This window comes from Elephantulus edwardii, unplaced genomic scaffold (genome assembly GCF_000299155.1).
Source record: "Elephantulus edwardii isolate Elephantulus edwardi_28Jun2011 unplaced genomic scaffold, EleEdw1.0 scaffold00186, whole genome shotgun sequence".
Lineage (NCBI taxonomy): Eukaryota > Metazoa > Chordata > Mammalia > Macroscelidea > Macroscelididae > Elephantulus > Elephantulus edwardii.
In genome coordinates, this window is record NW_006399936.1 from 908,843 (window position 1) to 936,576 (window position 27,734).

The 27,734-nt window shown below is 51.2% G+C and overlaps 3 protein-coding genes across 3 annotated transcripts; 1 reads left to right on the plus strand and 2 right to left on the minus strand.

The window, feature by feature from the left end:
• Positions 1-1,709: 1,709 nt before the first annotated feature.
• Positions 1,710-2,480, minus strand: AHSP (alpha hemoglobin stabilizing protein). Its single transcript, XM_006896594.1, has 2 exons — positions 2,406-2,480; positions 1,710-1,913 (listed from the first exon to the last, which is right to left on the minus strand). Exons 1-2 carry the CDS (start codon positions 2,478-2,480, stop codon positions 1,710-1,712), a joined length of 279 nt encoding a protein of 92 aa, XP_006896656.1.
• A 3,805-nt stretch (positions 2,481-6,285) lies between these two features.
• LOC102843871 (chromosome unknown open reading frame, human C16orf58) lies at positions 6,286-19,467 on the plus strand. The gene is made up of 13 exons (XM_006896492.1): positions 6,286-6,543; positions 6,748-6,862; positions 10,454-10,499; positions 12,022-12,054; positions 12,136-12,241; positions 13,824-13,925; positions 16,926-16,996; positions 17,074-17,258; positions 17,339-17,396; positions 17,805-17,875; positions 18,624-18,767; positions 18,867-18,944; positions 19,370-19,467. Exons 1-13 carry the CDS (start codon positions 6,286-6,288, stop codon positions 19,465-19,467), a joined length of 1,365 nt encoding a protein of 454 aa, XP_006896554.1.
• A 452-nt stretch (positions 19,468-19,919) lies between these two features.
• Positions 19,920-26,976, minus strand: LOC102843471 (sodium/nucleoside cotransporter-like). The gene is made up of 14 exons (XM_006896491.1): positions 26,844-26,976; positions 26,288-26,359; positions 26,099-26,203; positions 24,952-25,116; positions 24,242-24,347; positions 23,432-23,512; positions 23,051-23,280; positions 22,416-22,551; positions 21,946-22,053; positions 21,658-21,808; positions 21,379-21,547; positions 21,081-21,296; positions 20,257-20,389; positions 19,920-20,174 (listed from the first exon to the last, which is right to left on the minus strand). Exons 1-14 carry the CDS (start codon positions 26,961-26,963, stop codon positions 19,951-19,953), a joined length of 2,016 nt encoding a protein of 671 aa, XP_006896553.1. The 5' UTR covers positions 26,964-26,976; the 3' UTR covers positions 19,920-19,950.
• Between the last annotated feature and the right edge of the window lie 758 nt (positions 26,977-27,734).

Consider the following 27,734-nt stretch of genomic DNA (forward strand, 5'->3'; position numbering starts at 1 on the left):
CCCCCCCCGATATATTACCGTCATTTACAGCAACTTAAGGAAGTTCTGGTGGCCTAGTGGTAAGAAGCTTCCCTTCAATCCAGAAAATATGCAGTTCGAATCCACCAGCTGCTCAGCGGGCGAAAGAAGAGCCTCTGAAAACCAACCAAAGGGTCAGCTATGGGTTCGGTTCCGACTCTAAAGTACTCAACAACAATATATATTAAAAGTTATATATTTTTAAGTATGTAACTCTTGGTCACCCTCCTCCACAAAGCCTTTTTTTTTTCCTCCCCCAAAATGAGGCTAGTGACTACTTCTGCCCCAACCTGGCCGCCTATTATTTGGGCTGAGATTTCCCGAGATGTGAAACAAGAAAACCCCTGACCTTCCCTCACTGACCACATCTCATTGAGCTTTGGAAGTGCGGTTCCCAAGGTGACGGCCACACTCTGGTTGAGTCTGGTACCCTAAAGCTGGAAAGATGTCTGCCCTTATTGGGACCCTAAAGCTGGAAAGATATCTGCCCTTATTCCCTTTGCGTCTTGGATCAGACTGCCGAGGCCCTAAATTCCAGAAGTCAGAGGAAGAGAAGCGAAAGGAATGGCTACAAGAGGTTGAAAACAGAGGTTCCCGTCAACCTCTGCAGGGGAAAAAACAGACGAGCATGCAACTCCCGGGCGCGCGCATGCGCGGCATTTGAACGGCCCAATCCCTGCGCGTCTCACCCGATCGCGCCCGCCCGCGCGCCTTCCTCTGCGCCCGCGCGCCCGGCTTTCCCCGGGATGCTGCGGCGCCTGCGGTCCGTTCTCCTTCCAACACCTCCTTTCACTTAAAACAAAGAAAAAAGCTCGGGAACCTCTCCTGGCCCTGATTCTGCCCAAGAGCTGTAAAATACAGGTCCTGGAGGTCGAGAAGAAAGGGGGATCTAATCCAGTACATCATAGGAAAATGTTGGACTTGCAGTGAGATGGTTTTCCCCCTCTCTGCTTCCTAATCCTGGAATCTGGGGGAGGGATGGTGGAACCAAAGGGTTGGAAGGGGTTTCTTTGAAAAAATGAGGAGCTAGATGGTTCATGCCCAAATCTCTACCAGCTCTAAATGACCGCAGTCCTCTGCGGCACCTGGGAAGTAATTCTGTACTCATCTTGAATTAGAAGACTCTGGAAGCTTGCTGGAGCTGGAGTTAAGGACAGGGGACTGGAAAAATCACGGCAGGGGAGACTGACTCATGATTAACAAAATGGGGACTTTTCCAGCTTTCAGCTGGATAAACACGGCAGAGGGCCACAATTTCAGTGAATCTCTAAACCACATCCCCACCACCGCTTTTAAAAAAATCAACCCTTAAAGTCATCGCCCCGTCCCACCCCATCCCCCAAGCTGTTCCTTCTACTCCGCTCATAGGGTTTGGGTTTGTTTTTTTCTCTCTCTTCAGACGTTCCCTCCCAGACTCTTTAAGTACCATCTAAGTGGTTTCTTCAGCCTCCTGACCTCGGCTCTATCTCTGCTCCTGATCTCTGTTTCTAAGATCACTAGGAAGCTGGGCTAAAAAGAAAGACCCTAACTGCCTGCAAGAGCCAGAGACAGACACAGAATGAAAAGTACGTTTGTCTTTATTGACATGTAAAGGCAAAATAACATCTTGAAGGGGCAGAGCCAGGATTTAGTTACTTGGAAATGAAGGCCTGGCTCACTGGTGTAGGCAGAAGGTATTGGGATTTGGATGCTCACAGGGACTTCAGGAAGGCCCTGTATTTGTCCAGGAAAGGGATGGTCAGAGTATTTAGCTGCTGCTGGAGCTCCTGCAAAGCCCTCTCCTGCTCTTCCTGCTCCCCCGTCATCTTCTGCCTGTAATAGTTGACGTAGAAGTTTACCCAGTCATCCACCACAGTCACCATCGCTTCTTCTGGGATGGGTTGCTTAGACATGACCTGCAGCAGAGGGAAGAGTATGGTGAACAACTTAGAAATACATGAAATGATGCTGTTGTTGTGTACCAATAAGTTGTAAATTACTCATAGCTGACCCTCCAGCAGGTATTCAGAGTTAGTTACTGACATAGGAAAAGAAGGCCTCTTTTCCTCCCTCGGAGCACTTGGTGGTTTCGAACCATGTGACTTCTGAGTTGGCCGTGCAGCCCCTTACCACTAGGCCACCAGAGCTCCCTCAAATTGACTTCAACTCATGCGGGGACTGTAGGCACGGAGGAGCGGAAGGCTGCCCCAACCTGCTCCCTCCTCACCAACTCTGTCCATTGTCACAGCCCCATAAACTCACTCTCTCTTCCCTCCAATTTATATTCCCTGTCTTGAATTGTTTGCATTAACTTCAATAGTACTTGCCCAGCTCTAAATTATTCTCCTTTTTCTGCCCTCAACTCCTCTCCAGACCTGTCCTCCTGTCACATAGCATGCCCGACTTACCTGCTGATTCAGCAGAGTGTTAAATTCTTTCATTCCTGTGGAAATCAGATCCTTGTTGGACTGAAGAAGGGCCATCTACCTACTCAGAAAAAGAAAATTTAATATCTTTTCCCCTTGGCCCTGAATATCTTTGCTCAGTCCCCTTACTTCCTAAAAGGTGCCTGGTACCCTTTGAGACCACCTTCATGCAACACTTATCAAAGCCTGCTCTGTTCCCAGATGGTGTTTCTTCCAAAGAGAGCTCACCTTCCAGCAGTGGAATGCTTCACCCACACTTCAGAGCACTGTGCCCCTCTGTGCCAAGCTAGATGTAGTCAAGTGTCAGCCAAGGAGGGAAACGCCCTGAGTCTACAATTCTGAGGGAGGCTGATAGGTCACCCTGGGGAGGGGAAGGAGGGAGAGGCTTCCCTGAAGTTGGGAAGATAGTGAAGCCAACAAAAATAGATATGGAAGAAGCCCCAGAGAATATAAGATCTGAAGTAGGCCCCAATCCAGTACTCAAACTTTAAACACCAAAGAAACAGACATTTACTGAGTCCCTGATGCATCACCAGAAACAAATCCGCTACTGTGGAATTCAAATCGAGACCCTCCACTGGGTTGTAAATCTTAACAGGAAACTGCCTCAGCTTTCTTCTGCCAAGTGTGGCTGGTGGATTCCAACCGCTGACCTTTTGGTTACCAGCTCAACACTTAATAGGCCTCTAGTGCTCCTTGTTGCATAAGGAGACCTTTTGAAATCATAACCCTGTTATGGCAATTATCCTCTCATTTCATAGGTATTAATAGTGTTTTGCATGACATTTATTCAGCAGATAAACCAGGCACTGTTTCAGACGTATGTGGAGCTATTGCTCCTTATAAAAATCCTATCACAACAGGTCAAGATTAAGTGCTATCAAGTCAGAACCGACACATAGCTGCTTTAAATGGAATAGAAAGTGATCATCTTTCTCTCACAGTGCTGCTGATGGATTTGAACAGTCAGAGTTGAGGGTTAGCACAACTTCCTATGGACTATGCCACCGAAGCTATTAGATAGGTACTTGCTATGAATTGAATTGTATAAAAAAAATGCTGTTATTATTTGCCATCAAGTCACCTGTGACTCATAGGGACCTTATATACTAGCATCCTAAACCCTGCTCTATCCTGAGCCAACCTTATTGTCTCTGACACACCTACCCCCGTTACCCCAGTCACTGACTCAATCCATCTCATTGAGGGTCTTCCTCTCTTGAGCTGTTCCTCCAACCTCTCAAGCATAATGTCTCTCCAAGGACTGGTCCCTCCTTGTAACATGCCCAAAGTATGTCCAAGGAGCACTCTGGCTCTGGTTTCTCTCTCCTCTCCTCTCCTCTCTCTCTCTCTCTCTCTCTCTCTCTCTCTCTCTCTCTCTCTCACACACACACACACACACACACACACACACACACACAATGTATTGTGAATACTAACCCCTCTACCTGGATTTATAATACCATCTGGGAATGGAATTTTAATGCGATAGTGTGGTCCAGGCTTATCTTGAGTCAGTTTCTTTTGAGAGGGAAAAGCAGATCAAGTGCAATGGGAGAAGATAGAATCCATGTCACATGCACAGGCACCAAGGAACAGAGAAACATGCTTAGAAATAGAGTCCACAGAAAGAGAAAACTTAGGGGAGCTCTGGTGGCCTAGTGGCAAGGAACTGCAACTACAATCCCAGAGGCGCACAGTTCGAATTCACCAGATGCTCTGCCTGGGAAGGAGGGACAATCTCCTCCTGTACCAGTCAGATCTGATTTGACGGTACACACACACACACACACACACACACACACACACACAGACAGACAAATCTTTAAAATAAAAAAAAAGAAAGAGAAAACTTTACCCTAGCGCCAGCTCTCTTAATTCAGACCTTGAACCTCCTAAACTGTGAGAAATTGAATTTCTTTATGTTAAAGCCTCTCCTCGCGGTGTTTCTGTCATAGCAGCATGAGAGAACGGGGATACTCCTGTTATTAGACTTGTGATATAGCTGACACTGCCTGGCAGTGTGGCACCAGGATGAAGAGATGTGCCTTTTGTTCGCTAACATATCGCAAGGTGCTCAGTAACGCAGATTTTTTTTTAGTAATGCAGAATTTTTTTAAACCATTTCCCAATTGCTTTTGACTGGAAAAATTTTCAAAATCTCTATATGAAATACATGGGGGAAAACCCCCCAAAATATACAGTGGGAATGTTGATTATTTTTATTCCCTCCTTCCACTTAAGTAGCCAGAATTAGAGATTTGTGTATTCCCTGTCACATCTTTCTTCATTTAAAAAAACCCAACCCAATATTGTTAAGAACCTACATACTCATAGAAGTCTGTTGATAGATTCTCTGCTGGATAAGGAGGGGCAATCTCCTCCTGCGCCAGTTTGATCTGACTCAACGGTACACAACAAGGAAAGAAAGTCTGTTGATAAACTTTTTATGTTTTGGGTTTTTTTAAATTTTTATTTATTGTTGCACATTTTCTCCCCCCATCCTCCTCCCTTAGCTCATCCAACTGTACCCCTTGTTCCAGATTGTCATTATACATAGATGTATTTTTAAGTTTCATGATATTGTTTCTAATAAGGGGTTACTGAGGGCTCCGTGATGGCATTCTTACCCTTCATGAGTGAGACCTTGTGGCATAGTGTGTTACATGCTTGGGGGCCCCAGATACCATCCTGGGAGTCACAGTAGCTTTTAAGAGAGATACCAAGAGCCAAAAGATGAACCTGAGAGTTGGGGCCTACCGAAACGATAATAGAAAGCCTTATGTGCTTCCTAGTATCAGAAAGCAGATGTCAAGACTGCTGCAAAAGATTTAAACAGGAATACCTCCCCATTGACAGATTGGCAGAACTTTTTAAGTTGTCTGCAGAGAACTTTTTTGTCTGGGTGAGAATAATGAGGTGTTGCAAAGTTGCCCATATGTCTCTGCTGCATCACCTTTTCCTATAGAGGAAAACATATTAAAGCGGTTGCAAAAGGTCAAGAAACAGTTTTATTTGGCATCCTGGGTAAATGGGTGGAGAGGGAGGAATTCAACGAAAAACCAGTTAGATCTTGAACATAGTTATCTCCTAGGGACACCTTCTGAACTGGGCGTTGAAGGTCACAATAATTCAGGCACCAAGGCCCCCATACCTCCCCTGGCCAAGCTACAAACAAATTCATTCCTTGCTGTGGAGTAAAAACCACCTCAAAGCGGACCAGCTAGTAGGTTTTCCCAGTAAGGAGATTGTCTATCTTTCTCCCACAAAGCAGCTAGTGGATTCGAACTGGCACACACTTTGGGTGTGTCTTTGGGTTAGCAGTGTAACCTCCTACGGCCAGCCAGTCTACCTCGAGCTCTGTACAAGCTAGAGGTGTTGTTGTTGTTAGGTGGCATTGAGTAGGCTAGGACATGTAGCAAACCTATGAATAACAGACCTAAACCTTGCGCTGTCCTGCCCCATACTCGATCCCATCGTTACAGTCACGACGTCATTCCATCTTGTTGAGGCTCCTCTCTTTGTCTGACCCTCCACCTTTCCCAGCATGACGTCTTTTTCCTAGGACTGGCCCTCCTGACAACTTGCGCAAAATATTTGAGACCAAGTTTCATGCTCCTTGCCTCTAAGGAGCATCCTGGTTGCTACACAAAACAAAGACCGGGCCCACCCAAAGGTATCCGAAGTCGGAAACCAGGAGGTCACCGCGGGACAGACCAAGTTTCAAGCCCTGCACAAAAGAAATTATGGAACCCAGCTCCCTTTCGCAAAGGAAATTGTCCCTCCGCAGCCGCCGTAGCCGTACCGGAAGTGCTAATGGCCACGTTTCTTCTAGTGTCTGGCTGGGACGTGGAGATCAGGGATGGCTGAAGATTCGGGGCTCCAGGCGGCCCTGTGCTCGGAGCAGTTTGGCTCCGGAGCGGCCCGGGGCTGTCGCGCCGCCGCCGATGGGCGCCTGCAGTGGGAGGCCGAGGGGCGGCGCTGGTGGGGTTCCCCCGGGAACCGAGGGGGCGCTGCCTCGTCGCCTCTCTCCGGTCTCGTGTCTGTGTTCCTGCCGCAGGGCTTTCCTGACAGCGTCAGCCAGGACTACCTGCCCTACCAGTGGTGGGACTCCGTGCAGGTCAGCCCAGCCGGCCGAGGCCCGCGGCGGGGCCGCTGGGGGGGAAGGTCACCGCCCTGAGCACCCTCGTTTGCAGAAGGGAGACTAGCGTGCAGGGGGATTCTTTACCACCGGCCGAGTCACACACTCAGAAGATGACCCTGTAAGAGCTTAGACCTCCACGCTCTGCCCACGCTCCTCACCCTACTTCTCTCTCTTCTTCAGGCCTTTGCTTCCAGTCTCTCGGGCTCCCTGGCCACCCAGGCGGTCTTGCAGGGCATAGGGGTGGGGAACGCAAAAGCTTCTGTTTCGGCTGCCACGGCTACCTGGCTGGTGAAAGGTGAGATGGGCAGCTGGAGCTTCACCTGTCACCTCCTCCCACCTTCTTCTGGCTACGGCTCCCCCTTTCCTCTCACCTCATCGTTGCAAAGGCCAACTCTTCCTTTCCCCCTTAAACAGCGTTCTGAGCTCTGATCTGTGATATGAATGGACCTGTTAAGGTTAAAAAAAAAAAAAAAGACAGGAGTCAAAACTTCCCCATTGCTTAGAATGGTGCCTGTCACCCACAATTGGGATACCGTCATCCCACACCCTAGGAACCACACCTCATACAGACTCCTCAGAGAATCTAATTAATCAAAAATCCGTATCACAGTAGTCATTGTATGCCTTCGAGTTGACTTTGAAGCAACCTTATGAACAACAGGTCAGAACCTTGTCCTATCCTGCACTATTCTCATGGTCCACATCATGCCCATTGCTGCAGTCATCTTAGAGTGTCACTCATCTTATTGCATCTTATTACCTCTTTCTGAGCATGGTGGCATAGTTATTAGGTGCTGTTGAGTTGACTACAACGCATAGCAACCCCATGAACAACAAAAAGGCCTGGTCCATTTTCCTGTGCCGTCCTCTCTCTGTCATGCATAAGCCTACTATCACAATCACTGTGTCCTTCCGTCTTATTGAGGTCGTCTTCTCTTTCTCTGACATTCTGCATTTCCTAGCATAATGTCTCTTTGCAAGGACGGCCCCTCCTGACAACATGTCCTTAGAGTGTAGTTATTGAATAAAACTACTTTCTCACTGGAATAAGGGAAATTGCTTAATTTCAAAGAAAGTGCCCAGAGTAAATAGTCCTGAGTTGAAGAGAGGAAGTTCCGAATGAAAGGCATTGTAGCGTTTCTTCCATACCCAACAATTCAACCCATTGCCGTCTCGTCAGAAGTAACTCATAGCTGATCCTCCATCTGGTTTTCGGAGGCTGTAAATTGCAGAAGACGAGATGGTGCATCTTTCTGCCTAAGAGCTCCTGGAGGATTTGAGCTGCCTGTCTTTGGGTTGGCAACACAATTCTTTATCCACTAGGCCGTAAGAGCTCTGGTACTAGAGGATGTTTTAAATATTGATTATAATTATCTGTGGGAGGGCTTGCAGCTTTTTCAAAACCACTAAAAGGGAGTGGAAATAGATGTAAATATTATATATACATAAATATATATTTGTTATTCTTGTATATGTGAATAAATGAAAGCATTTGGTACCATGCTTGTACCTTCTAGAGAGTGAAACAGAAAAGAGAAACTGCCGAATGCCATGAGTCCACAGCGGGAAAGCCACGCTCTCTCCCTGCCCTTTCTCTTGTACTGCTCTTCCTAGTGGGTATTTAAATCAGACCCAAGAGAGGACCATTGTCCTAGCTTCAGCTCAGCCATATCTTTCATGAGCTCCCGTAGAGCTTTTGAAGAATCCGAAAACTTGCTCACATTTTCACCCTTTAAAGGTGTGAGCAAACTGGCTACGTCTGAGCCACCTCTAGAAAGCTGTCCTTCCTCTGATGGTTCATGTAGCTTATTGTAATAAAAGTTCACAGAAACGGTCCTTATTATGTGCCAGTCTTTCTATTTATTGGCTCACTAAATCCTCACCTCAGCTCTGAGATAACCAGTGGAGAAAAGGAAGGCTGGCCTTTGTTACTTTTGGAGGTTATGGGCTGCTGACCATCCTTCCTGAAGTCTGGTTTCTCACACCATCCGCTTGAAGGCTCTAAACCCTCGTGCTCAGATTGGAGCTCTTGGTCCAGCATGTGAAGATACTCTGTGACTTATTGTGTTACACATTGAGCTAATAACAAAAGGTTAGTGACTTGAATCCATCATGTTCTCCATAGAAAATTGAGGGACGGTTTTCTCTAAGATTTGCATTTGATTTAAAATCTCATGAAGATTTACAGCCTCAGAAACCTGCTGAAGAGCCACAAGGTGCCAGAACCTGCTCAAGAGTAGTGGGTTTGCCCACCACAAGTGCCTCCCAGTTGGCTGGTTCTAAAACATTCCTTTGTTCTCCCCCTGCTAGACTTAGTGGGTTTTACTCCCAGCATAAAGGATAGTTTAAATCAGGAACTGGCAAAGTTTTTCTCTCCAGGGCCAGATGGTAAACATTGTAAGCCGTACAGTCTCTTTCACAAAGTTCAGTTCTATTATGTCACAAAACCCACCAAGCACACTTGTGTTCCAATATAACCTTACAAAAATGGAGTGGAGGCCCATGGAGTCTAGTTTCCTCATTCTTGGTCTAAATCGATCTCATTCTGATCACAGTCTGCTCTAACATGAGACTTTGAGCCTAGCACTGTGACTCTGGTTCACTACAGCATGTCCCTGCTTATGTGTAGCTGACACAGAGTAAATAACAGTTAACATTTGTGTACAAAGAAAGATCCCACAATTCCAGAAACTTCTCTGCCTTTTACCTGCTAGTTCTGTCGCTAACTTGCAGCTTACAGCCTTTTTCAAAATTTAATTATATTCTAATAATCTGTGGACCCACTGTCCAATCTGAGAGCTGGATCTTAACAGTAACTTACACTTTTCACTTAGGGTCTTCTACTTAAAAAAAAATATATATAAAATAAAAATTACCTATCTATATACACACATACACACATTTTTTTAAATTTTTTTTTCTTATATATTTTCTTATATATATGAACAAGTGCAACCAGGGTACTCTTTAGAGGCAAGTGTAGTGAAATGTCATCTCACATGATTTGGTTATGTGTCAGGAGGGATCAATCCTTGGGAAGAGACATCATTCTGAGAAAGGTGGAGGGTCAAAGAAAGAGAAGATGGATTGACATGATAACTGTGACTTGAGCATGACAGAGATCTCGCGGATGGCATAGCATATCTGTTGGTAAGGTCGCTCTGAGACATAGCCAGCTCAGTGGCACCTAACAACAACAGCGACAGCACATGTGCATAATGTGTATATGCCTAGGCAGTGCGTTATTTAATGTTAGGTGTTCTAGAGCTTTACTGGGGCGTCTGGAGGCCAAGTGGTAAAAAGCTGCGCTGAAATTCCAAAGCTACATGGTTCAAATCCACTACCAGCTGCTCCGTGTGGTCTCCTGTGTGATTAACTGCCTCTGAAAACCTGCTGGAGGGTCAGGTCACACTTGATGGCACACAACAACAACAGAGCTTTACTCTGTTTCTTGTCATGTATGTTGTCTTCATGACTTTTCTATGCCAGGTTTTCATGCTACTATGAATTTATCTGAAATAGATAGTAGTAGCTCATTGGCTTCTCACCACCCTAATATGTCATTGAATGTATATCCCAGAATTTACTTCTGCCTTTTCCCGTTGGTGGTCATTTTGCATCATTCCCAGTTTGTTTGTATTTGCTTTGCTGTGATGAGCAGTGCTGGAGAAGATATTCTTGTTTATGTCTCTCAGTGCACACGGCACGTGGTTTTCTTGGGTACATAACAGGGCACTGCTGGGCATGGGTTCGTCTGATGCATAGTCTAAGTCTGTCTGTCCGTAACTTGTCCCCTGTGAATTAGGTGACTCAGTCCCGGGGCCTGTCAGGTTCCACAGCCCCCAAGGCTCTTCCTTGTTCCTTATGAGTGTCTCCTCTCCCCTAGATTCAACGGGCATGCTGGGCCGCATTGTCTTTGCCTGGTGGAAGGGGTGAGTTTGTCTTCCCAGTTGACTGGCTTCTGGCTGCTCCTCTAAATGCACACGTGCTCACACACACACACCCCGCCCCCACACACCCATGTCTATTTTCATAAAGAGTTTTAGTGCGTACGTACATATTAGACATAGTTTACGTCTGACCTCTGGTGGCTTAGTGGTAAGGAATTGTGCTTTCAACACAGAAGCACCTGGTTCAAATCCACCTGCTGCTCCACAAGAGAAAGGTGGGCAGTGTCTTCTCATGTGATGACTGCCTGTGAAAACCCACTGGAGGGTCAGGTTCCGACTCAGTACTCCAGCAGACACAGGTCCCTGACCCACACGGCTCTAGGGATCAGCATCACTGGCTGTCTGGATCATGTGCTGCCTGCTTCCTCCCCAAAGCAGCACTGGGCAGTGCCAGTGACTTAGTCTGGGAGTGGTGACAATAGTATCTGCCACAGCTGGTGGTGGTAAGGACTCAGTGAGCCAGACCATGTCAAGTGCTCAGCATTTCATGTGGCACAAAGTAAGTGCTTAGCAGACAACTGGTCTTAACAGTGAGCTCTAACTCTGTGCCCCAGGAGCTGTCTTAATTCTCTTAATTTTTACATTGTCTCTAATTCTCCCAATAGCCTTTTCAGATAAGATTGAGTGTGTTCATTTTAGAGAAGACAGAAGTTACGTGCCCAAGATCATATGGCTTATAAATAGTGAGATGGAGGTTGACCCTGGAGCCTGTGCCCTTTCCATGGTCTCGGGCTGGATTAGCAGAGTCCCAGGCCCGGCCTGTGTATCTCACTCCCGGGTTCTAGTGCTGCTTCGGCTCCTGAGTGTGTGTCCTGTCCGCCACCCAGAAATGCTCCCTCCGCCTCCAGGAGATTTCAGATGAAGGATTAGGGCTAGTCCTGCACCTCCTGAGTTGGGCTGAGAGCTACAACCTCTGCTCCTGGGGTCTTGAGGAAGTGGTCCCCAGGTGTTTTTACACCGGCCGGGGTGTTGTGTTGCTGTGTCTGGTATGGAAGGGACACCAATCCACTGGCCTGGGTTCTTTCTCTTGATTTCCCCCCCAACTCTCGAGGACATCCAAAGGAAAGTCTTTCGTACTCTGAGCTAGTTATCTGTAAGATGAGAGGCTACACTAAATTTCATTACTACAAAAATATATGAACTTCCTGTTGGGCATCCTTGGGGCATCAGGAGGGAAGAGAAAGAGAGATGGCAGAGGAGCACGGGTATAGCCAGCCAGGGCCAGAGGGTAGTAGGGAAGAGCCCCAGGCAGGCAGGGTTTCCCTGATGAGTCGTGGCTCAGTTAGGAGGAATGCTAGGTGATGTTCCCAGGTATGGTGGCATCTCAGGCAGCAGGGATAAGTTGTGGGGATAGATGTCTAGCTGGGGGTGTGGGTTTCCCAGAGCCCCTAGACTTTCCCATGGCCTGAGATACCACTACCCCCATCCCTCTCCCGCCACCCCGCCTGCCTACAGGATGTTTTCTCCTGAACCCTTAATCACAGCATCCTTTCCTCCCCAACAGGAGCAAACTGGACTGTAATGCCAAGCAGTGGAGGTAAGGAGGGGTGGAGAGGAGGGAGCGCTCTGTATGACGGTGTCTCCCCTCTGACCGCTAACCTCTGACCCCTCCCCCCAGGCTCTTTGCCGACGTCCTCAATGATATGGCCATGTTCCTGGAGATTATGGCCCCCGCTTTCCCCATCTGCTTCACTATGACCGTCTGCATCAGCAACCTGGCCAAGGTACTCACCTCCGGGGGTGCCCCTGTGCCCAGGGTGCCTGCCTTTCTTGGTCATGTTTGGGGGGGGGCAGCTCACCTGGGCCCTTCTCTCCAGGCACTTCTAGAAGGGTGAGAGGGCTACATGTTTCTACTTGGACCCCACATCAGCCATGCTTTCCAATCCTCCTTCAGACAGACAGCTGACAATGAACGCCTGAGTCATTCTGTGTGTCTGTCAGTCAGTCCACAACACTGCAGCCACAGGACTAGCAAGTGGTTCAAGGTCAGCATCTTGACAAGAACTTTTCATTCTTTCAGTACAATACGTGCTGAGTGTCTAATGCGTGCTTGGCACAGCGCTTGGACTTTGCACAGAAGCCACATGTAACTGCACAAACATTGCAGAATTGTAACTGGGATATTCTGCCCAGATGAGAGGCGTAGGGACCTGAGAGGTTCCGGCAGGGTATCCAGCCTGATCAGGGGATGCCGGAAGGCCTCACCTGGAAGAGTCAGGTTTCATCTGGGTCCTGCACAGTGACGTGCAGGGAAGGTGTTCTGGGCAGAAAGGACAGTCGGGCCAGAGATCTCAAACAGGAAGGAGAGTGCTGGGTGTGAGGAGTGGACAGGGACTGGGAGGGTGGAAGGACAGACAGCGTGAGCATGAGCTTCTCTCTGTGCCAAGTCGCTACTTGGTGCGACAACTCATGAGGAAGCCCGGTGAAGTTCATTGAAGAGTTCCCCTGTCTCCACCACAGGATTAGGGGCCTGGCGTAGAGTGAAAGAGTGTTTCGCAGACACACAAGACTCATCTATTTAAAATCCCTTTAAAGGAGTGTCTCCCCGGGACATGGCAGGCATTTGGGGCAACACAGTTCTCCGTGGTAACATCTAGCCTCTCTGGCCCAGGCATCGAGTGGCACGTGCATACTTATCCTAAGGATGGGACCACCCTAGAGAGAAGGGGATCACCCTAGAGAGAACAGGGCCACCCTACAGAGAAGGGGACCACCCTAGAGAGAAGGGGGTCATCCTACAGAGAAGGGGACCACCCTAGAGAGAACAGGGCCACCCTAGAGAGAACAGGGCCACCCTAGAGAGAACAGGGCCACCCTAGAGAGAAGGGACCACCCTACAGAGAAGGGGAACACCCTAGAGAGAAGGGGAACACCCTAGAGAGAAGGGGAACACCCTATAGAGAATGGAGGCACCCTAGAGAGACTGGGGTCATCCTACAGAGAAGTGGGCCACTCTAGAGAGAAGGGGCTCACCCTAGAGAGGATGGGGCCACCCTCGAGAGAATGGGGTCACTCTACAGAGACGGGGTCACCCTAGAGAGAAGGGGGCCACCCTAGAGAGACTGGGGTCACCCTTGAAAGACTGGGGCTGCCCTAGAGAGAATGAGGCTACCCCAGAGAGAATCAGCACTTTTTCTCTTGTGGGCTGGGGACTGTGACTGATTTTCTCCAGGTTCTGCCACTAACCTTCACCCTTAGAACCTCAATCTCTTTTGTTGTTATGTCTTGTCCGGTAAGAACCCTAGTAGCACTGTTACCACATCACATGGCCCCCCTCTGCCCTTCACTCTTTCCTCTTCCCCCCAGTGCATTGTGGGTGTGGCTGGTGGCGCCACCCGGGCAGCCTTGACCATGCACCAGGCCCGGAGAAACAACATGGCCGACGTGTCAGCCAAGGATGGCAGTCAGGTGAGCAGCAGAGACTGAGGGGAACAACCTGAGGAGAGGGGCCCAGCCACGGTGTGGGAGCGTGAAGACACGGGGGCACCCCTGGGCATGGGGGTGGGGAGCGTGCAGGAGGGAGATGGCTGTTCTCAGCTCTGATTCCCAGACACACGGTCAGGTGTGAGGACCCTGCTAGCTGCTTATCCAGGTGCATCTCGACCTTCACCTTCTCTAGGCTAAAACTGAGTCTTCCATATATTGGAACCTCACTCCCAAATCTCTGTACTAAGTGCTTACGTGCATCATATAATTTAACTCTGAACACTAAAGCTTTGAGATAGCTAATGTAAACACCCCTGTTTAACAAATAAGTGAGGTGCAGGGAAGTTCTGGAGATAATGTGCTGATTTACCTGGACACTGAAGTGATTTAGAACTCTCTGACCCAAGTTTGGTTTTTTCCCCCCCAGCTTATAAATGAATATGAACAAACAAAACAAAAAAAAGGAAAACATTAATGTCTATTAATAATATTAACACAAGCCAATATTTATTAGTAAGGGCTTTGGTGGATTGTTGTGGGTTTTTTTCACCTTGTATGAAGAAGGCATGGATTCCATTTGACATGGAAGCTTGTGCATTGCTGTGATGCTGAGGAAGTTTCAGCTGAGCTTCCCAGTTATGATGGGTCGGAAGAAAGGTCTGGCAAACCACTTCCAAAAGTCCGCCACTGGAAGCTCTGTATGTCACAGTGGTTGGATCTGTAATGTGTTGTAGGGATGACTTGGAACTCGGCAGTGTTTCTTTTTGTTATACATAAAGTCGCTGTTAGTAGAAGGCTCACTCAGATGGCAGCTAACTGTATTTTTTAAGCATTAGCTGTGTGCCAAGTGTTTAATCTGCGTGAACTTATTTAATCTTTAAAACGGTTTGTGCAGTAAGAACTCGCTGTCAGCATTACAGGGCATGAACCAGAACCTACTGGTATCAGGTGGATTTTGTGTCCTTATAAGGACAGAGTGCAGTTCCCACCTGGGGGCTCTGAGGCTGTAAATTCTTACTCTCACCGAGATGGCTTCAAACTACGAACCAGTTTAACCACTGTACCACCAGGGATCCTAAGTAAGTCATGCAATTGTTCTGTGCCACTAAGTCAGAACCGACTCATAGCTGACCCTCCAGCTGGTTTTCAGAGCCAGTAAATCACATGATTGGAGGTTGCCCATCCTTCTCCCATGGAGCAGTTATTGGCCTCGAACTGTGGTCCTTCGGGATTGCAGTGTAACTTCTCACCACTAGGGCACTAGAGCTCCCTAAGCAAGGCACAGACAGGTCCAGTCTCTTCTGGGTGAGCTTGGGCAAGGCCTTTCTCTCTGGGCATGACTGGATTAGCTCTTCCTTGCAGTGTCTTCCTGCTCCAAATCCGTGGATTGTTGTTGTTGTTGTTGTTATGTGCCGTCGAGACGTTTGCGACTTACAGTGACCCCATATACAACAGCCTTAAACCCTGCTCTATCCTGTGCCAATCACTACACACCCATCCCGATTACCCCAGTCACTGTTCAATCCACCTCATAGAGGGTCTTCCCCTCCTGCGCTGTCCCTCTACTCTACCCAGCATGATGTCCCTCTCCAAGGACCTGTCTCTCCTTACAACATGTCCAAAGTATGTCAGATGAAGCCCCAGAATCCTTGCCTCCAAGGAGTAGCCTGGTTTAACCCTTTCCAGGATGAATCTGTTTGTTTTCTTGGCAGTCCATGGTACATTCAATACTCTTCTCCAGCATCACAGCTCAAAGGCATCAATTCTCCTTCTGTCCTCCCTAGTCATTGTCCAGCTCTCTGATGTATAACAAGTGATTGCAAAGACTATGGCTTGTAGTCTCCATAGAGACACCGTTGCTCTTGAGTACTTTAGAGAGGTCCCTAACAGCAGACTTTCCCATCATGATACGTTTTTTGATTTCCTGGGGCCTGGAGATGTAGTTCACCGGTAGAGCACGGAGGCTCACGTGCCACGGCTTTCTGGGATGGATTGTTAGAGATGGAAATACGGACCCTGCCTCTTAGGATCCCCAGCTTCGTGCCTGCTCTCTGGCACTCACTCTCCCTCAGTTTCTCCCCAGCTGTATGGCCCAAGACCCCCAGAGTTCCTCTGTCCACAGAGGCAGTAACACATCACCAGGGTAGTTAGCACGTTAACTCAGTAGTTAACTCGACCCCACAGCTGGTCCCTGCTTTCTGCTGCAATTGTTTCCATAGTCAGTTGGTGTGGCTGCTGGTGGTGACTGTTCCTGTGGAGAGAGGAAGTCCCTGCACTCTAGAGCCCCCCAAGGTCCTGGTCCCAGTGTCCTGTCACTTCCAGCCCTCATCCCCACACCCCACCTCCTTGCCAAGAGAGCTGGGCCTGGAACACTGTTGAGCTTCAAGGTTCCTCTGTGCTCTGACCAAGTGTCCCCGGGACTCTAGCAGTCTGGGGCACCCCTCATGATGAGTCAGCCTGTGGCCCGGGGTCTTTTCCCCGGGGGACCTTCGGCTCAGCCATCTCACACATCAAATGGTTCTAATACTGAATTTCGAGAGAAAAGACTGGAGTGTTGTTTGTGTTTGTCCTGGGTGGTCCCTAGACCACATTCACAAATGTGTCAGCCTCTTCTCGACTATCCCATACAAAGGGGCGTAGGGGGTGTTGGCCTTCTTCTTTTAAACTACCACATAGAAGGAGGTGCCACACGCACACACACTGTGGACTTTTATTTGCCAGAGTTCGGGAAGGCTCAGATGACTCCTGCCAAACAAAAGCGTGTTCCAAGGGCATTTCATCAACCGAGGCAGAAAAACAGCTGGCGTCTTTTAAATGACAGCTTACTCATCAAAAAAATGTTAAAAATTGACTAGGTCCCCACATCAGAGTTGGGACCCTGGGAGGTTCTGGAACAGGGAAGAATGCGGCAAAGCACGCGAGGCCGTTCCCCCTGCTCTGGGGGAGCCGCACCCAGCCCCTGCCTCCTCTCCCTTTTCCCAGGAGACGCTGGTGAACCTGGCAGGGCTCCTGGTCAGCCTCCTGTTGCTTCCCCTGGTGTCCGGCTGGCCCAGGTGAGGCGGGGTCAGGGCGGGAAGGAGATGCGCAGTTGGGCCTTCAACCTGCTGACCACCTCACCCTTTCTCCCCAGCTTCAGCCTTGGTTGCTTCTTTCTCTTCACAACCCTCCACATCTACGCCAACCACCGGGCTGTTCGAGCCCTGGTCATGGAGACCTTGAACGAAGGCCGCCTCTGGCTGGTCCTGCAGCACTTCCTTCAGAAGGGGGAGGTGCTCGACCCCACTTCAGCCAATCAGATGGAGCCGCTGTGGACAGGTGACCCAACCCTATGGTCTGGAGTCTGTGTCTCCCCTTCTGCTCCCCTCCGCGGGCATCCTGACCACAGCTTCCCTCAGGTTCCTGGCCGCCTGTGTCTCTGTCCCTGGGGGTCCCCCTGCACCGCTTGATTTCCAGGTGAGTGATCCAGTGCCCCCCCCCCTCCACACACATCCCCGCCGCCACTCTCATTCCTTCCATACGCTCCTTATTCGTGATACACACTGGCCTCCCTTGACCAGACCCTACTTCTCTGTTTTCAGTTCTTTCTATTGAACAGACATGGGGAGCAGCAGGGATGCTTGAGGATAATGGGGAGTGGGAGACAGTAGCTATGTGATGAGTTTGGGGTGAAAGGAAGACTGGTGGGGGGTGTTGGGTGGTAAGAATGGATGACTGGCTGTAGAAAGAGGAAGGATGGCTGTGGGGGACGTTGATGACAAGTGAAGGATGGGTGAAATAGTCCTGGTTGAGTTCTTTGGTTGATCGGATGGTCACCTCTGTCTTGGCTTCTTCCCTCCTCCACTGTCCACTCCTCTTCCCCAGTGTCTCTGAGCTGCAGCACCTGACTGAGGGGCACCATGAACCCTACCTCCTTTGTTGGAACCAATCACGAAGTGAGTGTTCAGTAGTTTCTTGGCCTCAGGCTTCGCCTCCAGCCCTAGCACCCCAAGCCCTGGACAAGCACACCACCGTTTAGAGGCTGCCTGGTGTCCTAGAGGGAGTTGGGACAGACTCTTTGATCCATTCATATGATAGCTTCTTTACTGGCTGCATGCCCGAGTGAAATTCACTTTGCCTTTCTTTACAATGGACCCAACAGCACCTGCCTCATTAGTTGTGTTTTTATGAGGATCAAATAAGGTGATTGTATGAGAATACTTTGTGTATCATAACAACACATTCAGTTGGGATTAGGATCTGCGGTCTTCTCTGGGAAACGACTTTTCTAGTATCTTGAGTCACCTCTTAGTGACAAGTCCTATGAGTTTTCTATCTGCTCTAGCAAATACCATTTTCTCATTTTTTAGGCTATTCTAAGGGTCTGCCATATAGAAAACTAACCATTCACAGCCCTAGAAGAGAGGGCCTGGCTAATGACAGGAAGCACAGAAGTGGCCACGTATTTAAAGATGCTTGTTCTCAATAACCAGTCAAGCAATGCAAAATTGAACGCACCCCAGTGAGCTGCTGTGAAGTTTTGTTTGAAAATCTCTGTTGGGCAGACCATTGTGGGGATAGCAGATGACTGTCCATGTCAGGATGAGGCCTCCAGGGGCAATCAAAGGGAAGCTCAGTGACGGGACGAGGATGCTTGGAGAAATGACTCTCTCTTGCCTTATGTTTGTCCCTGGCTTTCTCCAGACCAGGTCCAGGTAGTTCTGAGCCAGGCGGCAGGCCCTGAGACCATTCTAAGGGCTGCCACACACGGGCTGGTGCTTGGAGCCCTGAAGGGAGCTAGACATCTCCCTAGAGAGCTGGAGGGACTGAGGAACCAGCTGAGGGCAGGTAGGAGCCAGTGTGAACTGCTGATGCCTGGAGGTGGTGGGGTGCTCTCTCCCACTTGAGAATCAGAGAGCTTCTATTTCTGCTCCTCTCCCACACCAGACCCTGAGAAAGCTAGCTGGGCCATCGTCATGGAGACCCACCAAGTGTTGGACAAGCTATTCCCAAAGTTCTTAAAAGGTAACATCCCCGCTTCACCCACCACCTGGGAGATGAAAGACTTTGGTTATTTCTGTGGCCTCAGTTTCTGTGTCTGTAGCCTGGGGAGATAGAGTTAGGGTAGTTTCTCAGGCTGCATCAGTGTTGCAATCCTGGTTGTCACTGGGGAATTCAGGAGAGGGGAGACTACTATTTATTGATGATAATATTTTATTTAGCACCTTCTCAATGCCAGCCCATAGCCATGTTATCTCATCAGACACTTACAGATGCTCATTTTTTTAAGCCCAGAGAGGGTAAAGAGCTTGCTAAAGGTCACTAAGCAGAGGCAAAGGGATCCCCAGAATGCACGGAGTGGCTGTGCGAGGCCTGCACCTCTCCTTACCCCCCTCCCCGGAGCCTCCTCCGCTGTGGTCCAGCAGCACCCACCCCTGACCTCTCCCCAGGACTGCACGATGCTGGCTGGAAGACTGAGAAGCACCAGTTAGAGGTGGACGAGTGGAGAGCCACGTGGCTCGTGTCTCTAGAAAAGAAAATGTTGTGAGCAGCATCCCAGGATGGGGCCCGGGGCCCAGGACACGGAGCCAGGAGCAAGGATGCTTTGGCCAGAATGTGTGAAAGGAGGCTTTATTTTTGTCCCGGACAACTGCCATGGCAGATTGGCCAAGGTCCTGTGGGAAGTTACAGCCAGACAGATGGACCGGGTCCCAGGCAGAAACAAGGTTGAGACCATGGGCCCATCCCAACTTCTGCTCCCACCTCTTCCTTTTTAAATTTTTTTTTAAAAAATTGTACTTTTAGTGAAAGTTTACAAAGCACAGTGGTTTTTCATTCAGTCATTCATATATCTTGTTTCATAACATTAATTCCAATGCCAACAGTGTAATCGCATTTCCCCCAATATCCTCTCTGTAGTTCTCATCTCCATTACTCCCTCTATCCTGCCCATTTCCCCACCCTTTTCACCGCACTCCTTGGGAAACAGAGCCCTGACCTGGTGGTGGCTCACTGTGTCCCCAGAGTTGCCTCAGGCGTAAAAGCCCCAGAGGAATGAGGCCACAGCCATCATGAGCAGGGCATTGAGGTTGACCACACGGGACCAGCGGGGGTCCTCACTGATGTCCTCCATCTGCCTGGCTGCCTCAGCGGCCTCCTCCTGACTGGCGGGTGAGGAGCCCGCCCCACTCTTGCTCATGCCACAGAACCAAAGCAGGCATTGGCGGAATAGCCCTGGTGTCGGGGGCGAGGGCTCTGGGAGAAATGGAGACCCCGCAGTTAGTGGGCAGGAGGCGGCCCGGGAGAGTCTGCCCCCTCTCCCAGCGCTGCACCTTACCCTCCATCTCCACCGCGTGCTCCGGGCGCCCATTCTGCACGGGCGGCGAGGTTGGCTCTTCCAGCTGTTCATCTGCGTCCAGGTCCTCTCGAGGCTCTTTGCTGTGCCGGAGACTGAAAACCAGGCGGTGGAGCTGGGGAGGGTAGGAGCAGGGGCCAGGTGGGAGCTCTGTCCCCCAACCCTAGGCCCTGGTCTGTTGTCCAAACAGTCCTGTCACTGCTCTTCTAACCTCCTCTGCCAATTGCCATTTGTCCTCAGGCTAAGCCCCAGCTCCTCAATGAGGTACTTGAAGATGCTGGGCTCCCTTCTTTCATCACTCTTAGTCCCCTGTCTACACTCAGATTGTATCACCTTAGGCTAGTGTCCAGTCTCAATGACAAATCTTCCTTCTTGTGGATATTTGCTCAGTCTCCTCTCTCTGCCTGCCCCCCCCTTTTCCTGTGGACTCCTCCTCATCTTTCTCCCTCTCTCCGTCTTGCCTCCCAGTCAGCCCTACACGAGACTAAATCCTTCTGTGGGTTCCAAGAGGGCATCCTGTGTATTGAGTCCCAGTGGTCATGTAGAAGATTGGCTTTGGGGTACTTTCAATCCACAGATTATGAAACTCCTCTACCAACAGTCATTTCCCAAAAGCACCTTAAATAAATGGCATTTTATATAAAATATTGTGCTGGCTTTGAAAAATAAGACTTCGCCTTGGACTCCCAACCAACCTCCAGGATAGACTACGCAGGTCCGCATCCACAGAGCTTTCCGGGAGGCTATGGACTCGGGGAGGAGAGGGGACCGCAGGACCCTGCCTTTCAAGTCCAACCCGGGCTTACGTGCTTGCGTGGGATGGGCTCCGTGCACACGGAGACCACCAGGGTGAGCAGGCCTGAGCAGCAGAAGAGGACAATGGCGAAGTAGAGGTAGTGCACCCCGCAGATGAGTGCCGGGCACCGCGAAGGCCTCACGCAGCTGCCCGAGCCGAAGGAAAACTCGGGAATGAGTCGGGCCAGGCCCATCAGCAGGCCCCCAATCAGTCCCCAGAAGGCGCCCTGCGTGGGGAGGGGGCGGGGAGAGTCAGCCTGCTGAACGCCCTGGCTCTGACCCATGGACCCCATGCACGTGCCCACTGACCTTCTCGTTGACGCGAGGCACGAAGAGCGCCAGCACGAAGATTGCGGACACGGGCGGCGCCAGGTAGCTGGACACAGCCTGGATGTAGTCGAAGAGCTGGCCGCCCTGCGCTGCCTGTACCACGGGCAGCCAGGCCACTGACACGGCCACGATGAACACCACCCAGAGCCTGTTGGGGGGACAGCCCCCAGAAGATGTCACCCACACGGCCACCTCCCCGCGGGTGCCCCTGCCCGGGAACGGCGCGTGGACCAGCAGGAGAGGGAACCCAGGCCACACCGTCCCACTAGCAGCAGCTCCCGGTCGCTGGCGCGGGGCCGCAGGCGGTTGTAGATGTCCATGGTGAAAAGCGTGCTGCTGCTGTTGAAGATCGAGGCCAGCGAGGACATGAGTGCGGCCAGCATGACCGCCAGCATGAGTCCGCGCAGACCTGCGGACCGAGCGAAGCCGTGAGGCCTGGAGAGCACGCGGGGTCCACCAGGGCGCCCCCTCCCGGCGCAGTCCCAGCAGCGCACCGGCCCGTGTGGGCGTGGCCGGGGCGTGGCCGACCCTCGTGCCAGACCTCACCATTGGGCATGAGCTTCACCACTAGGCGCGGGTAAGCGATGTTGGAGCAGCCCACCTCCGTGCCGCACACGCGCTTGCACACCTCGGGCACCACACAGGCCACCTCATCTGCGAAGTGGCCATGGCACGGCATAAGGTGGGACCAGGTCACGAGGACTAGGATCCCTGAGGTGAGGCCCGTTGTGTTCCATACTGGGAACCGACCCAGAGCTGGCTCTCCAGGGGGTTTTCAGAGGCAGTCCATGACACGGGAGGAGATTGCCCATAAGTCTCCCATGGAGCATCTGGTGGATTTGAACTACTTACCTTTGGGTTGGCAGCACAAGTCCTTACCACTAATCCACCAGAGCTGTCTGAAGCAGAGACTAGGGGACCTATGAGAGGGAAGGTTGGACCCTCTGTGGAAGATGGGGCCCCTGAACTGAGTGGAGCTCGGAAATCTTGGACTGGCACGAGGGTGCGCACATTACCCGGGTAAAGAATGCGGCTGATCATGCCTGGCATGACCATGAGGAACATGGGCATCAGCTTCAGATAGCCGCACAGGATACAGCCCGCCTTGATGTGGGTCAGGTTCTTCCCAGCCAGGCAGCGCTGCACGATGACCTACGAAGAAGGGCTCTCAGCCACGGCCACTCCCCCACCTCCAGGCTCCCCCAACCCTTCCTGCCTATTCTGGTGCCACTCTGGTTTAGCTTCACTCTCAGTCGCTGGCCCATGGATCTGATTTAGATGCTTCTAGGATACCTAGTGGTGCGGTGAGCTAAGTATTGAGCTGCTAACCAAAAGACAGACGCTTCTAATCCACCAGCCACCTCAACAGACAGAGATGTGCCAGTCTGCCCACCTAAAGATTTACAGTCTTGGAAATCCCAAGGGGCACTTCTGTTTTGCCCAAGAGGGTCACTCTCAGTCGGAATCCACTCAACCTCAATGGGTTTAGTTTTTGGGGTTTTAGGTGCTTACCTAGGTCTGACTCCCTCCGGCCTGATCCCACCTTGGGATTAACTAACCTATAAATGCTTGGGCACAACGCAGCCTAGCAGAGCTAAACAGTTCTGACAGCGTGAGCACCAGGCCCTGGGACCAAGCCCTCCCCTCACACCTGGTCACTGCACCAGTACCAGCCCGAGACGATGGTGAGTCCAATCAGCAGTGCGGGCCACGGCAGGTCTCCTGACACAGGGTCCCGAAGTAAGTGGTAGGAGTCAGGTCGGGGGCGATAGCAGGAGCTGGAGATGTTGCCCAAAGCAGGGTCCTCGGACACGGTCAGCGACGTCACTGCCCTCAAGTATTTGTCGAAGAGCCCCGAATACCCGCCCACTTCGTGGAAGGCTGTGTGGGCAAGGCCATCAAGGGATCTAGTGCCCACAAGGCCCTCGGAGGAGGGGGAAACTCAGGTGCCAGAGTGACCTCACTTCCCTGCTCCGAGGTTGAGAACTCAGTCACGAGAAACTCGGCCTCCTCCCCCCGCCGCGCCCCGTACCATAGCCCATGAGGACGAAGGCCCCTGCGAGAATGACAAAGGTCTGCACGGTGTCGGTGTACATCAGCGCCGCCAGCCCTCCTGCGGGGAGCCTGGGTCAGTGGGGAGAGTCGGCGGGGACTCACAGGCTGCCCCTAGCATGTTATCTGTGCACATTTTAAATAGGCCCTTTGTCTCTTCCAGAAGAATATCAGAACAGTGGCCGAGTCTCTGAGCTAATGCTGCCGGACACCAAAACACTTTGTGATCAGAGTGCAGGCTGAGTGTGGGGTCCCACTGATGCCTCTTGGGCCAGGTGCCCATGTGCACGACTCCCCACTGCAGCTCTTCACAGGACTCTCTTCTCATGTCATAAAGTGACTCCTCTACGAGCTCAGTTCTCAGTTCATTCCATTCCCACTTGAGCCCCTCCAACCCTCCACCGGTACAGGCCACGCCCACTCCCGTCTGGCGTCTGGTCTCAGGCTCCGTCCTGGAGCTCCCCCACCCCTGCACTGGGTTTGGCAAGAGAACCCAGAAATTGCCTAAGTCAGCTCCCTTCCCAGGCTCTTAAAAGCTGCTGAATCTTGAATCTTCTTCCCCCACCCGCCGTCCTTGCTCCAACGCTCGCCTGGGGCTCAGTGCTCTACATTTCCAATGCGAACTAAGCAGGGAGAGGTGGAACTTGCTTTCCAGAGGTTTGGCTTTCCCTACATACCATATTTTAGAACCTCTTGCCCCAGCTCTCCTCTGGTGACTCCCTTAAAGCCCACCCACAGCCCCACCACGCCTCCAGCCGTGTCCCCTTCCCTTCGCCCCTCCAGCAGTCACCTGTCACCGTGTAGATCATGGTAATGCCCAAGAGCGCGATGACCGAGGCGTAGATGTTCCAGCCCAGAGCCTGCTGTATGAACACCGCTCCGGAGAACATGTCCACCTTGGGGGAAGGAGCCAGAGCGCAGGTCGGGACCCACCTCCTGCCCATGCCACATCCCTATGTGATCACCTTCTGGAAGATTTCCTCTTTTTATTTTTTTAAATATTCTAGCCTTCCGAGAGGCGCCCTGGTGGCATAGTGAATTATATGTTAAAAGGCCCTTGGTTCATATCCACCAGCTGACATACAGGAATATGGGACTGTCTGCCCCTGTTAAGATTTAAATCCTTGAAAGGCACGTGAAAGGAAGAGCTGGGAAGACCACAGCAATGTGTTTGGGGGGTGGGGGGTGGCTGGTCTTTTGCTTGTTTATTTTGATCATTCGAGGACTCATTCTTGCAGTCTTATGCAGAAACCTCTCCCATCAAGGCCAATCTTCCGCTTTGAAGCACAGAAATCCCGTGGGACAGAGTAGAACTGCTCCACAGGTTCTCCAGGGCTGTGATCTTTACGGAAGCAGACCGCCAGGTCTTTTCTTCCTCTGAACGACCGGTGGATTCAAACCGCTAACTTTCTGTTATCCTGCAGACCACCAGCGCACCATTGGGCGTCTCTAGAGACACCTCTCTGGACCCCGCCCCGGAGGCCCGTCGCGCATGCTCACCGAGATTTTGGTGAAAATGTACAGAAAGAGCGAGAGCACCGAGAGGTAGAGGCGGATACGGTGGCCGCCGAAGCGCTTTCTCAGATACTGCGGCATCGTGATGACGCCCGCGGTCAGGTACACCGGCGCGAAGAGCCAGCCGAGCAGCAGCACCACGAACAGCGCCTGCGGACACACAGCTCAGGCTGTATCTGTGCCCGAGAGCAAGTCACCAGCGCGCCCCTGCTTCCCCCACATGGGGTCCCTCGGGTAGAGGTACTTTTGAGCCTTGTACTCTGGGGAGATGGTGAATGCTAAGGTCTAGGAAGCAACTCCTAACTTGAAAAGGCGTAAGTCCCCATGACCAGTTTTACTCTTGATGTGACCTGATTCAGCTGAACGAAGGAGCAGGAGACCTTCTCTTTGTGAACGTGCAACTTCAAGGCAAGTGGCCCCTAAAAAGGTCACACTTGGGGTCCAGAGGGCACAACTACGGACTGTGGTCCTGAGCCCTGGACATTAAGGGCCAGGTCCTTGACCCTTTCCTGGACCTTTAACAAGGGCCCTCCTGGCTTCCATGAGCCGTAGCTGGACCTTCCCTGGACGGTTGCTACCTTACCAGTCCTCTCCCCGCTTTTCCCCTATCTTTAGCTCAGAAACCCCAACACAGACCCCTCAGTCTGACCTCAATGTCTGGAAGGCAAAGAAAGGCTCCTCCCTTCCCCTCCCCACCCTTCTAGGTTGCCTCTTCCTGGAAGCCCTGAACTCAGAGCGCAGAACGCCCCACCCTCCAAGGTGCACCTCAGCCCCGAGCTTGCTGTCTTAGCCATGGCCTTCAATTCAACCCAGGCAACCTCACAGTCCACAGCACTACCAAGCACTGCACTGCCTTTAAGTCCACTCACCTCGCGTCAGAGAGGAGAAAAACCAAGGTCCCCAGTGGGAAGTGTCTCACATAGCAAGTCAGGGGTACGACCTACCCTTGCCCTGAAAGTGGTCATTGTGTGCATCCCCCCCCTCTGAACTAGACCTTGTGACACTCACTCCCAACCCACCATTGGAACCCCTTTCCAGTCTCACATCCCCCTGGCTGGAGCTTCTCCAGGTACTGGTCCGCATAGGACTTCTTGTTGGGCAGGGCTATTACTTAAAAAGGGTGGTATCTCACATTCCACTCAAATCCCGCCACAGCCAAGCCACTCGCAGCACCGGTCCCCGCCAGGCCCACAAAATGGCCACTGCCAATGTTGCTGGCAAAGAGGGAGGCTCCCACCTGGGTGAGCAGAGGGAGGTGAGCCAGGCTGCCACCCTGGGCCTGCCCTCCGCCCGCCTCTCCCGCAGCCCAGCTGTGCCTTACCGGCCACCACACCATGCTTCGTCCTGCCAGGAAGTAGCCGCCCACCGTGCCTCTGTTGGTTCTGCACATGGACTGTGGGACAGGAGTGCGGAAGGCTGGGGTTCAGGGTGCATCTTGGGGTCTCACCAGTCTCCTCAGCACACTCCTCACCCTTGTTTTAGGCTGAAGGTTAACCAGCGCCTGACTCCCCTGATCTCCCACCACCACGCATGTCCTTGAAGACGCCTTGAACTTGGCTGTCTAGTCTGGGTCTGAGGGTCCTGGAAACCTTGGTTATAGGCTTCTGGTCGACCATAAATTTGGACAGAGGAACAGACTTCATCTTTCATGAATGCGGACCCTGATGGCAATCCACTAAACCCCCTCCACTACTCGATTTGGAAGGAGTGCATGTTGGCTCGCCAGGCTCCTTGAGGTTCTTACTTGTCTCACAGCCCTGGGTTTCTTTCTTACAAATCCAGACTTCCTGCCCCAGCTCCTACTATGGAGACACCCCCCTCACCCCTGATTTCAGAGGCCTGGCCTCCACCAGCCCCCTCCTCCCTGGACCTCTCACCCACAAGCCGACACCGATGACCAGTAGGAAATATGCCGCAATGACAAGGATATCAGCAGGGTTATCAATTAGGGCCTGCTGCTTCCCCACTTCTGAGTTTGCCTCTGCATGCGCCTCCATTCTTCCAAGGATCTGCTCCTCTAGGGACCAGCACCTGGATTCCCCCAGGGAAAGGATTAATGGTTACCTCAAGGGCAGTGAGCCGGCAAGTCCCCCAGGCCTTGCCCCCTCCCTGGCTTCGTTCAGCTGAATCAGGTCACATCAAGGCCAAGGCTGATCATGGGAACCTGGACCTTTTCATATTCAGGGGCACTCCTTCCTAGGCCTTAGCATCCACAATCTCCCCAGAACCATAGGCTCAAAACCACCTCTTTCTGAAGGACCTCAACTCTTGGTTCTGACTAATTCAAAGGGATCATTTTCAAACCCAAATCTAACAGTGTCACTTCCCTGCTCAGAGGCCTCTGAATTTCCTTCTGCAGTTCTGAGCACACTAGGTGGTCATTGTGTACATCCAGGTCTGTCTCTCTGGGGACACGTGACTGTGGGGTCACCTTAAGGACAAGGAGTACTCTGATTCATCTCTGGAGTCCCTTTGCTCAGCACAGGACTGACTGGGAGGCGGCTGGTGAACATCTGTACCTCCTCTTGTCTGTACCAACTATCTTTGAATGTGGGAGAACTGTCGAGGTGGATTCCTGCTTATGGGAGTTAGGATTATCACTGAGATAGGGAACTTAGAGAAATAATTAGGGAAATATAATAGGTTCTGCTCAAGGAGTGTTTAGTTTGCGTTCCCTCGGAAGATGACCTTGAAACAAGAACTTGGATGCAAGGACTTTATTTAGGAGATGATCCCAGAAAGGGCTGTGAAGGACTGAGGAGGCAAGA